The sequence below is a fragment of the Lactuca virosa genome, chromosome 6 (genome assembly GCF_052849685.1).
Source record: "Lactuca virosa cultivar CGN04683 chromosome 6, Lactuca_virosa_CGN04683_v6, whole genome shotgun sequence".
In the NCBI taxonomy this organism is placed as follows: domain Eukaryota; kingdom Viridiplantae; phylum Streptophyta; class Magnoliopsida; order Asterales; family Asteraceae; genus Lactuca; species Lactuca virosa.
Window position 1 is genome coordinate 24,502,320 of NC_136431.1, and position 17,991 is coordinate 24,520,310.

Sequence of the window (17,991 nt, forward strand, 5' to 3'; positions counted from 1 at the left end):
GTGATTTCCAGGGTTTTTGATTTCTACAACAACATTAATAGAAACACACACACAAGATGAACATATCTGCAAACGATCTTGATTTCTAGAAACAAGCTAGACACAAGGACAAACACACATACATGCATACGATTTCAGAACCCAAATCGTGTTTGTGTTTGTTCAAAACGCTTTATTGATCTTCACTCATGGGTTCTCATCTTCTAGATCTAATAAGTGAGGAGGTGGAGAGCTCAAGATGTCCAATTCAAGAACCAAACAGCTAGACGATTTCAACAAGTTGTGCGCAAGTTATATATGTTGGAGATTATTGAAAAAGTTATGTCCTTAATACTGCCAACGAAAATGAATCAGTGTCGCTGTAGCTGTCTCCGGTGATGGAAGATGTTAAGCGTCATCCCCCGTCTCATTCCCCCAAAATCCACCGGTGAAAATCCCCATTTTTCAGTGGATCGATCCACAATATGTGTATAAAAATAGAAGATGCAAACATGTTTGATTTCCCACTTCTTCGCCATCAAATCGTCAGCCACCACCAGATGCAAACTACGATCTGGTTCCTGATCTTGTTTCCACTTCTTTCTTCCTTAGATTTCATTAGATCCACCACTTTGATTATCTGGAAACCGATTTGAGTTTTGTTATTGATTTTGGTTTAGTTTTATCTCCATTACCCTTCCAGCTTGCCCTTGAACCGATAGTCGGTGAGGAAGAAGATGATGTAGTGGTTAGTGTGATCTACAAAGTGGATGGACGGAAGGTGTTTCCGAGGGAGCAATTTAAGCAGCAACAGTCGTGCAGGGGAGGGCTTTCGGTAGTGGTGCTCGAACGGAGGAGGTGAGGTATGCGAGGGGTGGCATCGGTGATGGTGGGGACTGCCCACCACAGCAGCGACGACGAGTGGTGGTTGCATAGCAGTTCTGCTGCTTCTGTCTTTCCAGTCTAATGGTGATTGACGAGGAAGATAAACAATAGCAACGGTGGATGGTGGTGGAGATGTTCAGGGTTGGGCTTGGTCGACCAAAATAGTGGCGGCAGTGGGTGGTGTTGGGCAGTAGGAAGTGGTGGAGCGTGACCGGAGCAAGGCGGAGGAGGGTCGGTAGTCACCAATCGTCGGTGAATCAAGAACTTGAGCGAGTAGGTTGTAATGTTGTATGAAGTCAGATAAGAGAGAGAGAGAGAGAGAGAGAGAGAGAGAGAGTGAGTGGTGTTATTTTCTTTTTATTTTTTAATGAAAATAATAACAAAATGTTAAAAATAAATAAAAAAGAATTATCAAAGGGCATATTCGTCATTTCAGGTTGGGTCAGGACTAAAAACACACAAAAATGTCAACTATAGGGACCAAAATCACACAAGGTATCTAAAATTGGACCAGTGGTGCACCAACATTTCGTTTTGGACCAAAACTACAGAATTTTGTCAACCACAGGAACCATTTTTGCAATTTTGTCTTTCAAAAACTATCAACAACCGAGAGACTATGTTTTTTCTTTCCTATTGCATGCATAAAGCACCCACTTACATAATATATTTACAATTTTTAATTCTTATAATTTCTCTTTTTGGTAAACTTTCTTTCTATATGACTAGAGATGGGCACAAAAACCGGATTCGGGTCTAGGATCCGATCCGATCCGGAAACCGAATTTAGTCAAAACCGGATTTGACCGAACGGGATTGGATTAATCCGGTGACCGGATCTAAACCGGTACCTCGCTTCGGACTACATATCAGTATAAAGTAGTAGAAATTTGTGTAAAATGAAAATGGAGCAAATGGCTTGTATTTAGATCCGGTCAATTGGAGCGTTTTGAACAAAGAAGTGAAATATTTGTTTTGGTTACGAGACCAATGAGACAAAAACTAGTCAAATATTTCAAAGAAATGCCACCACTTTTTACTTGCGCCGCGGCATTAAACCCTTGTATCAATGTTACGGGTGTAGAGGCATTGATTACCAAAATTTCTCTGTCTTTAAATTTGCACAAAGATGACTCAAACTACATCCATAACCAAATACACACTTTTAATAATACTTTTACTAATTTGTTTGACATTTACGCTACAAAATATGGCAATATGTCAAACACTTTTGCAAGTGTAACCGATTCTACTAGTGGTGCATCGGGTAGTGGTGGGGGTCGAACGGATTTTCATATCGACCTCTATAACTACCTTTTGGAGGAACAAAACAAAAGAGCACGCACATTAACCCCTAGTAGCGAACTTGGAATTTATATAGGGTCAAACTTTTTAAAATTCATGAGTGCACCACAATTTAAAATTTTGGATCTTTTGGCTTGGTGGAGAGAAAAGGAAGCGCAATTTCCTATTCTCTCCGCCATGGCCCGCGATTTACTAACCGTCCAAGCTTACACGGTAGCTTCGGAATCCGCTTTTTCTTTTAGTGGTAGAGTTTTATCAAAGTTGAGGACGAATCTTACCCCGGTTGCGGTAGAAATTTGCGTTTGCTTGAGGATTACTTGGATTCGGTGGAACGTATACAACACTTGGCATCACTAGAAGACCCACTACCACAAAATGTTGAACCGGAGATCATGGATGAAGAATATGCACAAGACTTATCAACACCTCCGGAAGACGAAGACGATGACGATGAAGACGAAGACGAAGATGAAGAATATGGTATTGATGAGACCCCTAGTTATTTGCGTGACGGTTGAAGAATATTTTAGTGAAAACGACACGAAGTGGAAGACCACAAAAACTATTTCTATTTGGCTAAATGTTATAACGCCACTTTATTATTATTATTATTAGTTAACTAGTTTGAAAACTCTTTCTAATTCGACGTTTGATGTATGTTTTAACTATTTTAATGAACCTATGTTGCAGTTTGTGTTATATATGAGGTCCAAAAAATGTTTTTTTTAAATTAAAAAAAAAAAGGTAAATCGGATCGGATTTCGGATCGGATCCTAACCGGATCGGATTAAACCGATTCGGATTCAGAGTCGAAAAACCGGTCAAATCCGGTTTGAAACTGGTTCGGATTTTGGGATGATTCGGATCCGGTGTGACGTAATGAAACCGGATCCGGATCGGATCCTGTGTTTGTGCATCTCTATTAATATGACCATATTTCTTTTTACGGGAAACTTTCTTAATTTTCTGATACTGCAGCACATGTACGATTATTTGTATGTTATTTTTTTTCATGTCTGGTTTTGATTCGCACTTAAAAAGGAAAAAAGAACCAAAGTAATCACAATAAAGAAATGTACGACCATGTTAGCAGTGCAATTTTTGCATTTTCCATTGCAATGATACAATCTTTTACTAACAATTTTTTGAAAGATGTAACTTATCTTTCTGGCACTATTAATATGCCACTTTTGAATACAATTATTACGTCCATTAATCTTATTTCTATACCAAAATGGGTTTTCAAGAGAACCTTCACCTTTATGTGTTGTTTTAGTAGACGAAACCTTTAGAGTATTTCATTTTTCTTTGAACTTCAAAACAATAAAAACTTATTTATACATAAAAAATTTAACCATGTAAGCTTTTTAAGAAGAAAACCTTTTAAGACTTTCGGGTATTATATCTAGGGGCGGACCTAGGGGTGGTCCACGGTGGCACCGGCAACCCCTAACTTTTCCGGCCGCAGTGGAAAATTTTCAAAATTTTATTTTTATGCTACCGTGCAACCCCTAACTTTCCCGTGCAACCCCTACCGTAAAATCCTACGTCCGCCCCTGATTATATATATGTGTTTGTATAAACATGAAATGTTTTTAATGAGCCAAATCCTTTTAAACTTTCTATATATTGGATCTTTTATGTTAAAAATGATCAAGTCGGGCAGATGGCACCAAATTATGATATCACATTTGGTCACGGTTGGGTGAGCGAGTATTGCTACGTCTTGGAAACCTGACATCAACACAAAAGGATTGTTAGAGCTGGTTTTGACATGTGTCTCGGGAACCGACTCTGATAATTACTTTAATCCCTATGTAAAGTGAGAAACCTTTCTCCAAATGGAAGAAAACCAGTTCTAAAGAGCGAATAGTGTGTATAGGCATATATAATACTCTTATGGTCAATTTTTTTAAAATTATATTTAATGAGAAAGCCAAAAAAATATTGTCAAAATAAGGAAGAACTTTAATTAATTAATCTTCTTGATATAAATATTTTTTTAAAGTTTTTATACAAACATTTAGGGGGTGTTTGAGATTCTTTTTAGGCAGGTGGGAGTGGGGATCGCTAAGACTCTTGTTAGCATAAGGCAAACACCGCCCTTAGCATGTGCTAAGAGAGATGCTAAGCAATACTCGTTACCACCTCAACGAGAGGAGAGAGAGACCCAACTTGTTTGTGATTTTTCATTTTCTTTGCTTTTTTTTTTGTTTTTTCTTTCTTTTTGCATCAAATTTTTTGATTGGTTCTTTTTCATTTGATTTTTGTTTTTCTTTTTAAAATTCAAGTGTACATGAAAGCTTATGGGGAAGGTAAATATGATGTGCTAATATATTTAGCATGTGCTAAACAGACTACCACTTCCTATGGTTTTAGAATGACTTTTGACTTTTAACTTTTCCAAAAAATAAAAAAAAAAATATTTGGGTAATAGAAAAGTTTTTTTGAAAATGATTTTTTGCATAGAAGAAAAGTAAGAGTTTCTCAAACTCACAAAAACCTGACGCTTTTGTGACTTTTTATTGTTTTATATATAAAAGTTAAACAAATAGTCATTTTGCTGACTTTTTGTTAATCTAAACACATTTTAAAAAACCCATTTTGCAAAAAGTCCTTCTACGAAAACGATTTTTGATATTCAAAAGTAATCCCAAACACCCCCTAAGTCTTTTAATGATTATCTTATGTAAAAAGACTGAGAAAATTACCATTTTATCATTTTGAGATTTTAGGATGTTTTCATAATAATATGATTGAAAAATGATCAGATATAACTAGAATATTTATTTTAAGGTTATAAAATAATAATTAAATATATTGTATATACATAAAATTGATAAGAGGTAAAAACTAACATCTCGTTCCCGAGTTCAATTTAACGATAGAAAAGAAAGAAAATTTGTGGAAATGAAATAAAAAAAAAAAAATTGGTGTTTCAAGTTTCATTAAAAAAATGAAGTGAATGGAAATTAAATGGTCATTTTTCCTCATAACTTTCTTTTCGATTTGAAAGTATTTAAAAAATAATTTTTCTTCTACTTCTCTACAACTCATGAACACAAAAAGAAAATTCTATTTTACTTTATTTTCTCTCCTTTTCTCTTTTACTTTATTTATTTATTTATTTATTTTAAGTCGGGAACTAGGTACTGAAGAAAGGAAGGCAATTAGCTTCCCAAACACTTTTGCCCTCTCCACGAGGCTAGTTACCACCGCCACAGCCATCGCGGAAAGATGACAAGAGTGCCACCCCCACCATGGAAACCCCTACACATACACGTACTCTTCTCCTTCCTTTTCCTTTTAATTACTGTGGTCGAGTTTTCCTGTGCGAGTTCACAGCACTTCTTGACTTCCGAGCGAATCACATTGCTTAAACTCAAGCAACAATGGGGGAATCCGCCGTCACTGAGGAACTGGAACGCCTCTTCATCGCCATGCAACTGGGAAGAAGTTATCTGCAACCACAACGGCTCTGTTGAGTGGCTTCTACTCATGAGCATGGGATTAACTGGACACATACCTCCGTTCATCTGTGACCTACGGAACCTGGAAACTGTGTTTCTCAGTGATAACTTCCTCACCGGAGAGTTCCCGAAGGTTTTTTATAATTGTTCCAAGCTAGTTAATATTGATATCGCACGGAACGGTTTTTTTGGAAGGTTTCCGAATGATATTGACCGATTATCAGGACTCATGATGTTTGCTGTCGGAGGTAATAACTTCACCGGCGATATACCTCCTGCCATCGGCAATTTGTCCGCGTTAATGTATTTGTCGTTGGATAATAACTTGTTCAGTGGTTCAATCCCGTCGGAGATTGGAAATTTATCTAATCTGGAAACGTTGGATTTGAGTTCTAACGATTTGGAAGGTGAAATCCCTTCTGGGTTGCTTCTGTTGAAGAAACTGTATAGTTTGACCTTGCACAAGAACAATTTATCTGGAAGAATTCCGTCGATGATCCAGTCTTTACATTTAATTGAAATCGATCTCTCCATCAACAAATTGAACGGCTCAATTCCTAAAGATTTTGGCAAATTGCGGCAGCTGGAGGTGTTAAATTTGTTTTCAAATCATTTATCCGGCAACATTCCATCGGAGATCAAGTCATGGAGTTCACTAACCACTTTGCATCTAGCGAGAAACAAACTTTCTGGCCCGATTCCACCAACCATCGGTTATTTGAAAGGTCTTCTCAATCTTGATTTATCAGAAAACCAATTTTCGGGCGACATTCCGCCACAAATGAGTCATTTGAAACTGATGACTTTAAATCTTTCTTCGAACAAACTAGCCGGAAAAATCCCATTTGCATTCGATAACCTCGCTTACGAAAATAGTTTCTTAAACAATCCCGATCTATGTTCTAGTGCTTCATCCCCAATCTCAAATCTCCATAACTATTACGCCAAATCCCCACACTCCCAGAAATTTCCCCCCAAAATCATCGCCGTGATTGTCGTCTTGTCAACATTGATCATACTTTTCGCCATTCTGTGCACCATGAACGTCTACAGACGATACCTCAAGAAGTAACTCATTGCGAATCTCACGTCATGGAAACTTGCTGGAAATTGATCGATTCAAAGTTAAGTGATGAAATAAAGATAGGTGTTTAATTAGTTTAATTAGATCTTTTATTTTGCTGTAATCAGTTAAGCGAAGACTATGAAGTGTTATCAGGTGCTGAATGAAATCATTGATAAAAGGTAAGTTTTATGTTATTAATTCTTGTAGGTTGATGTTTGTGTGATCAGGTCTGCCAATATATTAATAGTATTATAATATGACATAATGGTTTTTAATGGTTTTTACTTGGTATTCTTGAATTCTTGATCATGTTGGTGATGAATTGAAATATTGGGTGTATAATATGAATATATTCGTATCAAACGAAGCAATTCAATCCTTTAGAAGTTGAGAGTAAGCCCCGTTTGTTTGCATCTTAATACCACTTAATAAGGGGTAGGTCCGAATCGGTAAGATTCAGACTGTTTGTTTACCTCTTATTTTGTGGTCTTAATCTGAATTTTATCACTTACCGAATCAGACTTGGAAGCCCATCTGAAAAGAAAAAAAAGACGCGCGTTCCCTTTTTGCCCTGGTATGTCACCCCTTTCCCTCTTCTCTTTCTTTCACAACTGTCGACCCCTCCTTCTCCTCCATCTCCAATCGCACAATTACAACCCTCCGACATCATCCGTTTGGCTCCGTTAAATCTGCAACGCCGCCGTTGTCGCCGGATTCGCCGCCGTCTCCGACTGCATCGCTTATGTCGCCTTCGCCTCCGGGTCGTGCTGCTTCGCCCTCGACATCTTCTTCAGGTAAAGTTTTAGTTTTCTCTTGCTCTATAATTCAAGTTTAATGATTGAAAATCGAGTATCAGAGTTGTTTCCCCTGAAATTCGATTATTAGAGCATCGTTCTAATCAGTGGCGAATCTAGAAAGTAAAATCACGTGGTTCACTAAGTGGGTTCGGTAGACAATGAATATATATATATATATATATATATATATATATATATATATATATATATATATATATATATATATATATATATATATAATACTAGTTGCGGACTCGGCTCGGGTCATATGTCTATCATGTATAAAGTAGGAGAAGAAACGACGTGGTGAAAACACCTCTTTGTTTTGCCTTTTTTCTATTATCTATGTTTAACTTATTTTGAACTATTTTTTATTGGATTATATCTTAAATGAATTGAATATTTGGCCATAAAATATAAAATGTGGCCTTTAAGAATCTTGATTTATACCTTTTTTTTTCAAAAACATAAAATTGATTTAAGGTAGTTCACTTTAAATATTTAAGATAGGTCACAATTTATATTTATCAATGAAATCTTATAAGGAAAAGAAAATTAGGTGGGTCAAGTGACCCACCTTCAATACATGTAGACTCGCCCATGGTTCTAATGACCACAACTTTAGGTCCTGGAGTTGATTTATGTATCTATATATTTGTATCTACATATTTGTGTATCTATATATTTATGTATCTATATATATATTGATTTATGTATCTATATATTTGGAGTTGATTTATGTATCTATATATTTGTCTGTGTGATTTTTGTATCAACGTGGATTTCTTTCTCCTTTTTTGTCTATGTTATAAGTAGAGGAGATTTGATTCCATTATTACGATGAACTATAAACAGAATATGCTTGGAGGGGCATACAACTCTTCACAGGCACAACCAATGTAATACTCCTTTTCATGCCATACAGGTTCATAACCAACAATGAACTTTCCTAAAATCAAGTATGTGCCTTTTAAATTCTTCAATTTTAGCCCATCCACATTTCAGGGTTTCAATGTGGAGATAAACACCAGATGAAAGAGAGATGTGAGAATGAATGAAAGAATGTTTGATGCAGGGGTATGTTGGTCAAGCGGTCATCATCCTTGGATGTCATTTTAGATTTTCATTGATTGTAATGCTTGAGATGTGAGAATGAATGAAAGAATTTTTTGTAATAAAGACTGCTTTTTTTTAAAGACTATTTGTACATGATTATAATATGATATATATATATATATATATATATATATATATATATATATATATATATATATATATATATATATATATTTACATTTCCGGTTCCAAACAATTGGCTAGTAATTATAATGAAATATTAGGTTGTTTAGTTTTCATTGTATTTTTTTGTAATATTGGGTGTAATGTTTAGCATCCTACTTCCATGGATTTTTTTCAAAGATATGATGTTGTAATTGAAAGAAATGATACAAAAGGGTAAAATTGTCATTTTTATCATTCAGCACCAAAATTCAGATGTTCAAACCAAACAGCATGTTAAAAATTCAGATCTTAAAAATTCAGACCCTCTTAGAAATTCAGACCTCTTAAAAATTCAGATCTTAAAAATTCAGATCCTGCCAAACAGCCCCTAAGCAGAACTTGCAACCAAACATAGCAATCGTGACACCATGGGTTAATTTTGAAGATATGGTTTGTTAGCTTCATTCTCGTCTTGTAATAGAGAACAAAGACATTTGCTCATCGTGTCAAGAGTTGAGGTTCACAAGTTGATAAAATTGTGATTCTATTAAAGCTTTGAATGTTGAGGATAAATTTTTGAAGTAGAAGTAACATGAAGAACGGAAGAATAAACGTGTGAGCTTATTGGTTAATAGTTATTAATAACATAATTAATTCCTTCTAGTTTTAGATAGGAGTTTATAATCATATGTTGTTACTTGGATTTACCTCATTTTACGATTCATCGCATTTCTTGTCAGTTTATATAAGGCTATCTGGAATTGTTACCACGACCATGGTCATGGTTTCCTTCCACCTCAACGAAAAACACAGCCACAACTCACCACATTGGTGTCCAGTGGCGAGACTATGTATAAGGAAGGTGGATCCTAAGACCCAACTAATTTTTTTAATTTATCAAAATTTTCTATAGAAATTTTTTAGGGACCTACCTTAAAAAAAATTTAGGACCTACGTTACCTATAAAAATCTTCGAATTTGTATAGAAAAATATATATAGAAAAATTAGTGAATAATATTGTTTTCTATTATAGACTCGCCACTGTTGGTGTCTAGTTGGTGTGCACGAGAGAAAGAAGACAAAAGAAGAATGCTTGTAGAGCGAAAGAACGTCGTCGTCAAATGTGGTGGTGACCACAATCCTCTACAACAACACCCAACAATGGATGGTCAGGGTGGTATTCGTGATCAAGGTTCATGATAAGGTGGATAACGAAGCCCTCCATGGAGAGTATTCCGGAATGCCTAAGTGGGTTCTGTACCAGTAGTATATATGTTCTTAGATTTCTTAAATAAAATGTGTAAAAGTGTACGTATAAATGTTTTTTTAACTAGAGAGAAGTGTTACGAGCTTATATTCAAGAATGTTGAACGGTGTTCATTTAAAAATTCAGACACATTCTCCAAATGAGGTAAGATTGGACTCCTCACATAAGAAGGATACACATTCTCCAAATGAGATAGATCGGACTTCTCACACAAGAAGGATGTCAAACATCCAATAATTCATTTGACAAAAAAAAAGTTTGCCTATGTAAATTATATCTAAAAAGTATTTGAGAAAATCAACGCAAATTTGAGGAAATGGAAAGAAAAAGTAATTGAAAAAATAAACATTATATAGCTCACCATATGCATGTTTTTGTTTAAGGCTTCTCCTTTAATAACTTTTGCTTCTGTCTCCTCTAGACGGTTTTTTAGCTCCAAATTAACTTTTTTTTTATTTTTTATTTTTTTTAATCTTATTCTTGTCTCTACTATAATACTTCAGATATCTACAACATAAATAATCAAACATTAAGCTTTGTTACTTTTTTTTCTAATTAAAAGTTGTCTGGATATAAATAATGTTTAATAAATGTTTGAGATAATGTCATAAAAGCCTTAAGTTTTGCAGAAAATGTCGGTTTTACCATTTGGCAGATTTTTGGTTCGTTTATACCGCAAACTTGTCATTTTTTGTCGGTTTTGCCATTTTTACCTGCAATAACAGGTTTCTAAGTTACCATGAATTATTTTTTGCGAAAAAACCCTTAAGTTTACAAATATTTTGCAAAAAAACCCTTAAGATTATAAACATATAAAATATAGATATATATTCAAAATTTGATAAAACTAATAGTTTTTTAAAAATTAAATGTCAAAAGTTTATATCAAACTAATATAAGTTTTATTGAACTTATATTATGAAACCAAAATCAAAACATATTTTTAGCTTTACATATGGTAAATTTTATATTGGTTTGATATAAACTGATTATATTTAAATTTTAAAAAGTTATCTAGTTTTATTAAAATTTGAATATATTTCTTAATTAATACTTCAACTTTTCAAAGCAAAATTAAAAAACGTCTGTTAGTTAATAATTAATTATGCTAAAATAGTTAAATATATGAATGATATGACATCAATTACATTCAATTAATTTTTTTAAAAGGTAAACAAAAAAAAATTATATGTTTAAAAGGTTTGTATTTCAGAAATAATAACGTATCATATTTTTTATATGTTTAAATACATAATAATATTATCATATATTTTTTTTATAAAAATATCATAAACATTTTAAACATCAAAAATAAACATAAACATTTTAAACATATAAAATATAAATATATTTGTCTAATTTATTATATAAATATATTTATTTGTATAAAAAATATGATAGTTTATTATTTCTAATATACAAACCTTTTAAACATATAAAATATTTTTATTTTCCTTTTAAAAAGATTAATTGAATGTAACTAATGTCATATTATTCATATGTTTAGCTGTTTTAGCATAGTTAATTATTAGCTAACAGAAGTTTTTTAATGTTGCTTTGAAAAGTTTAAGTATTAACTAATAAATATATTCAAATTTTGATAAAACTAGGTAACTTTTTAAAAAGTTAAATATAAAAACTTTATATCGAACCAATATAAAATTTACCGTACGTAAAGCTAAAATATGTTTCAGTAGAAAACTATTTAGTTTTATCAAATTTTGAATATATATTTAAATTTTATATGTTTATAATCTTAAGGGTTTTTTCGCAAAATATTTGTAAACTTACGGGTTTTTTCGCAAAAAATAACTTATGGTAACCTGGAAACCTGCTATTGCAGGTAAAAAGGGCAAAACCGACAAAAAAATGACAAGTTTGCGGTATAAACGAACCAAAAATCTGTCGAAGGGTAAAACCGACATTTTCTGCCAAACTTAAGGCTTTTTATGACATTATCCCTAAATGTTTTATGCAAAATGGAAATGAATACATAGATCTAGAAACAGAAATCCAAACATTTGAATGAGTAGAATTGAAAAACCTATTTTTTTAAGACAAAAAAAAAAAAAAAAAAAAAAGAAAAAAAAAAACCTACACCTATGGACCAAAGTTGTAAATTTGTATTTTGTTCGACTTCATTACTAAATTTAGGGTTTCTCTTTTGCACCGTGACTCGTGACTCGTTTCAAATAAGCAACAATTTGTATGTTATTTTATATATAGCCTTAACGAAGCTAATTCAGGTGCATGTTTAATATAGATATTAATGTACTTATCCTATGAGAGCCTTGAGGAGGACGAGGGGTGTCCTAGCTTGATATCACTACCCTATCGTTTTCTCACAAAGGATCCAAAGAGAGCAACTCAAACTTCATATGGAAAGGAATCTTAGAGTACACACGGGTACGCGAATAATTACTAAACTTTTGACTGAATCTATATGTTCTTTGAGCCAATGATTCGTCAACCAAACTAGGTGTAAGACCCGTATATTACACGGGTTTGTTAAAAAAAATAATATAAAATTTTGAACACCAACCAATTATTAAATTAATACAATACTTATAAAGACTTTATTATGTAAGTATATAATTGAACCCAAATTACAAAAAAAAAAAAGTAATTGAACCCAAATTACACAAAAAAAAAATCATTAATGAAATATTATAACTAATTGTTAGAAATCTCAGATTTCCAAATACTTCTTTGAATACAACATTAGATGTCTTATTGGTAAAAGTCACATTCATTGTCTAAAATTAATATTTCCAATCTGTCTCTGTTTTTAACTCTAGACAATACAACATACAACTGTCCATAAATAAACATTGGTTGTCTCAAAAACAAATCAACCTTTGATAGCGACTGTCCTTAACTTTTGTTTATTGTCATCGCAAAGCATACAACAAATAGAAATACAAAATTTTAGTTGTTAAACCTAAAATAAAACAAACTTTTTGTGGTTAATTGAAAAAAAAAACATTTTGGTAGTTACACCAAAAAAAAAATTATACTATAGTGATTCTTATAAAAAGTTTATTTATTTCTTTTACTTTGATTCTTTTTGCTTAGCAACCAATTCAAAGATTACTTTAACAGTTTTATTTTGTCATATCTAAAAGATCAAATTTCAAAACTAAACATAAGTTATCCTAAATTTTAAACTTAAATATACTTAAAATCATTTAACGTAGATATGTGTTTTTTTAACCAATTTGTGTATTGTAAAGACATTTTATAAATCAAGTTTGACAATTAAAAAAAAAATAGACGGTATATATTATTTTTATGTGATTGACGGCTTATTTAAAATAAACGTAAAAATATAACAAAGGAATAAACTTTTGAACTATTTTTTTGGGTTTATCATTTGTTTTGTAGCCTAATTGAATCGTCATCAAAACTTCATAGAAAATGTGATTATTTAAACATTATAATATTTATTTACTTCAAAAGACACATTTCGTTATATATATTTAGTCAAATTAAGTTAAAAATGTATAATAAGTTTAAATATAAAAAAAAGGGTTTAAATATAAAAATGTATAAAAAGTTAAACAACACCGTGTTTGTCGATGGAGGCGTTGAAACTGTATCTGTGAATATCGAATCTTGACCTAAGCAGAATGTAAGACGTGCTTTGGATCGTATCGTGTACAATTGAACATCGAAGGAACATTGAAGGCTTCGTTAAACAATGACAGTCGAAGAAAATCACAGATGATACAGTCAAAGTTTATTGGTGCTGAGATGGAAATTACTATGTTCGACAATGGATTTCAGATGGGCAGACGTAGTGGAACATGAATAATTAAGGTTTGTTCTAGAAAAAAAAGTTAGACAGCCGGATGTGGGCAACGCGGAAGGCGCGTTATCTTACGTGGCAAGCGCCTTTAACGGCGCCATAACGGGGAACACCGCCCCAGGTGCCCGTTAAAGCGCGTTACGCCATAAGGCGTTATCGTGGTAACGAGTCGTAACGCCAAAAAATGTGACCGTTGTGCAATTTGTTCCGTTGAAAAATGGTAATATTACCGTTAATCGGTGAAATGGAAAAAAAAAATTACTGCTTAATTTAGTTTAACTATATCAATACATATATCTCATTTTATTACACTTCTATTCCTCTAGATCTATCTCTATTTCTCTATATCTATCTCTATTTCATTCAAAACAAAAAAAACCACTATGGATCAAAACCTGAATACCCCTCCTTCGAAGACAAACACATCCACTCCATTAGGTTTTACGGGATATGAGGGATACATGAACCTTCTAAACTCCCAAAACTCACCACAAATTCCATATTCCGACAATTTTTTCAATCCCACCTCACCCCCACTACAATTCTCTACCTCACCATTTATGCAACAAAATGCAAACATTCAACAAAACTTTTTTAACACATTCGGTCTCATGCGCCAAACAGTCACACAACCCACACTCACGCAAGAACCCGTTGTCGAGACGCAAGCCGGGGTAGTCAGAAAGCATCGGGAAAAAAAAGGGAGACCAAAAAGAAAGGGAAAGAGGTCGCTGTCGGGACGGACGAAACGGAAGCACCTCCAACATGGTGGACACCGGAGGAAGAGCATGCGTTAGCGGTGGCTTGGTGCGGTACTTCAAAACAACCAACTATGGGGAACGATAGGAAGAGAGTTGCTTTTTGGGATGCCGTAATCGTCAAATTCCGCACAATTTTGAACAAGGGTGACACATATCGCAATAATGATATGCTTAGTGGCAAATGGACTCAAATTAGCCGGAAGTGCACCAAATTCAATTCCATAGACAACAAACTTTCTTCGCAACGTCAAAGTAGTGCCAATGATTTCGATGTGTTTAGAGTCGCGAGGGAGGAATATCACTTGCAAATGGGGCACGTATTTTAGTATGAAAAAGTATGGGACATAGTGAGGAAAGATCCAAAATGGATGAAAACGCCAACATCATCGGAACAACAATCAAAGAGGTCTTGTGGTTCGGGTTCGGTTGACGTTTCCGACGGACACACGAACATTGACCTCAACACGGACACCGATGAGATCCCGGACGAGTTTGATGACATCAAGGAAATCTCTCCGCCACGACGACCGATGGGGCGCGACAAAGCCAAGCGCGCGCAACGACATGTGCAGGAGAATGAAAGTCAGCTTCGAGAGCACGAGGACATGAAAAAAAAAATCAACGCCCACACGGAAATCGCAAATAAAAGATATGAATTGCAACGGGAGCATTTGGATTTCCTTCGTCAAGAAGCCGAACAAGATTGCATATCGAAGGATTTGACAATTCTTACGACAAACGAAGAAAATTTGCCACCAAGATGAGCTGAAGTGATACGGAGGATGAAGACAAAGATCGAGAGCAAATACTTGGACGAAGAATAGTTTGTCGGTGTTTTTTTTTTTTTTTTTTTAAATTATTAGGACTATCGTGTTTTTTTTTGTTTGTATGGTATTTTTAGTTTACTATTTAATGAAATTATGTTTTATTAATTTATATGTTTTTATAGATATATGACATAAATAAAAAAAATAAAACGAATTAGAAATATATGAAGTAAATAAAAAAATAAAACAAATTAGAATAATAGAAATTAAAAACATTAAAAAAATAAAAAAAGAAATAGAAAATAGAATGTGTTATCTCATGTTATTTAGTGTTGCCCATTTCCACCTTTGGTGTTATAACACCAAATTGTGACTAGGATGATGAGGTGGACAATTTGGGTGTGATAACATGTAATAACATGTTGCCCACACCTAGTAGTCTTATAAATTAATGAAAATTTCAATTTAGGTTCAGATTTTTTTTTATTAATTGGAGAACATTTCTCCAGATTTTGTGCTTAATCTTTGGTGAGTTTAGGTATATGTGTTTGACTTACCTTTTATTCATTATAAAACGTTTGTGGATATGTTAAGCAACATTGTCTCAAACAAATTAAATAATTTTGTTTTTATTCAATTGTAATGGTTTTATTATTTTCTATCTCATCGAGCCTCTAATTTTATAGTAGAAACATCTTTTGACTCACATAGCTTCCAATCATTCGGTTAGTGTATTAAATTTTACCCATTTACTCTTATATTGACAATGTTTTACCACAACTCCACTATCTATGTTTGTTTTTTGAATAATTGCTATGTTGCTTACAACGAATGGAGGGGACTTTTTTGGATGGACTTCAGATTTTAGCTCATTGTTTGCAAGACACTAGAAAGAGCAAGAGTCTTCATCAATAAGAACGGTAATTTCAAAATTCTTGCTATTGTGTGACTGGGGACTTTTCTATAAGTTGTTAACATAGAACTCCTTATGATGTAGTAATCCATTCTTGTATCTTAGGTTAAGGTTGGTTAATTGGACCAAAACCTTCCCAGATGGGGTTCTATTTTAGAGGTCTAATTCGTAAATGGGGTTCTATTTCAGAGCAATGAGTTAAGTTTTCTTGAAGTGTACACTTTGCTTTGAGCATTATGGTTTCTTTGATGTTTTGAAATGAATGAACAGGTCAGATGAGTGATGAACTTGAACAAAAGATAGGAACGATAGAAAGTTGACTAAAAGGTTTGGGTTGATGCTGGAATCTCTTTAGACAGATGTAATGCATGTCAATAAAGGATCAAAAAAATTTACCATGGATAGTTTGTAGATCTATCTCATAAAAAATGTCATGTTTGAAAAAATGTATATTTAAATATCTTGTACTGCCATCATAACTAATATTTTGACATATGTCGGATTATTTTTATTTACATTTATTGGAAACCATACGCTAGAAATTGATTGCACATGACAACTCCTTGCAGACAATCGACAACTCCCTATAGATGATTGTGAACTCGCTGCAGATAATTGTGAATATACCTTATATTCTCATTGGTTTAGTATCTTGAGTCATATTTTATAACTGAATTGAATGACTATAACCAGAGCAAAGGACAAGAAGATTCAAAATCTAGCCTCCCTGAATGTAATATTATTTTTGTCAAGTGTTATACGGACAAATTGTATGTATGAAAAAAATTTGATTTGGTTGATACTTTTTACTGAATAAGTGGGTTGAGACATATCAATTATCATATACACATACCATGTAATCAGAAGCATCATTAAACCACTATGAGTGGAGGTGTTGTGCTATTTTTTGACAAAATAAAGATGCTTACTTTTTTCCCCTTGAGGGTCTCATCTTTGGAGTTTGAGGATAGTTTTTTATAAATACAAATACCATTGAAGTTCTAATTGACGAAAAGCTTCTTTAGACATTTATTTCAAGAAAACCATTTGACTACCATTCTATAAAAACATGTTTATGATGAAATGGAACTTCAAAACTAACAGCCCTACATAGTACATATAAGGAACGTTTTAGGGTTTTAAACTTTTCATAATGGGGATTCACCATTAGACTTTAGATATTGGAGTTGGGCACTACCTTTTTTGGTTATGTTTTCTGTTTGCACAAGAAACCAAACCTGAAACATGGTAATAATGTCTTTTAAAAGTTAAAACCAAACCCAACATCAGGAAGAATTAAGCACATTTATCTTTCAGTTATATACAACTTTAATGTATAAGTTTGATTATTACATGAAAATGACATATATTGAGAATTGGAATTATTAATAACAAAACAACCATACACACATAAACATGCACCATATTTATCATACACACAGTAACAATTTAAAACTAAATAAATGACAACATTTGATAAGGAAATCAAAATCCGTACTTAACATAAAACGAAAGAAAACAGAATTTCTGAAACCAACAACGAAAATATTCTGGACAAACCATAAAACCTCAAAATTATTGTTGGACTGGAATGTTAAATAAAAAACGACAAACGGAAAATTGTTTGAAACGTTAATAAGATCTCACTTCTCGACTTTAGGAATCAATAGTTGTGTTGACACAACACTTTCCTTGATTCCAATGGATTTTTTTGAAGGTTTTGTTGATGACTCACAAACAGTATCTTCAAG

The 17,991-nt window shown here is 33.2% G+C and overlaps 1 protein-coding gene across 1 annotated transcript; it reads left to right on the plus strand.

Moving 5' to 3' along the window:
* The first annotated feature begins 5,330 nt into the window (after positions 1-5,330).
* On the plus strand, positions 5,331-6,933 carry LOC145119536 (uncharacterized). Its single transcript, XM_079055202.1, has one exon. The coding sequence runs from the start codon at positions 5,407-5,409 to the stop codon at positions 6,709-6,711; it is 1,305 nt and encodes a 434-aa protein (XP_078911328.1). The 5' UTR covers positions 5,331-5,406; the 3' UTR covers positions 6,712-6,933.
* Positions 6,934-17,991: the final 11,058 nt, after the last annotated feature.

What these genes read in the sequence shown, in the direction of transcription:
- LOC145119536 (XM_079055202.1), top strand. Translation starts at nt 5,407, where the DNA reads ATGACAAGAGTGCCACCCCCACCATGGAAACCCCTACACATACACGTA.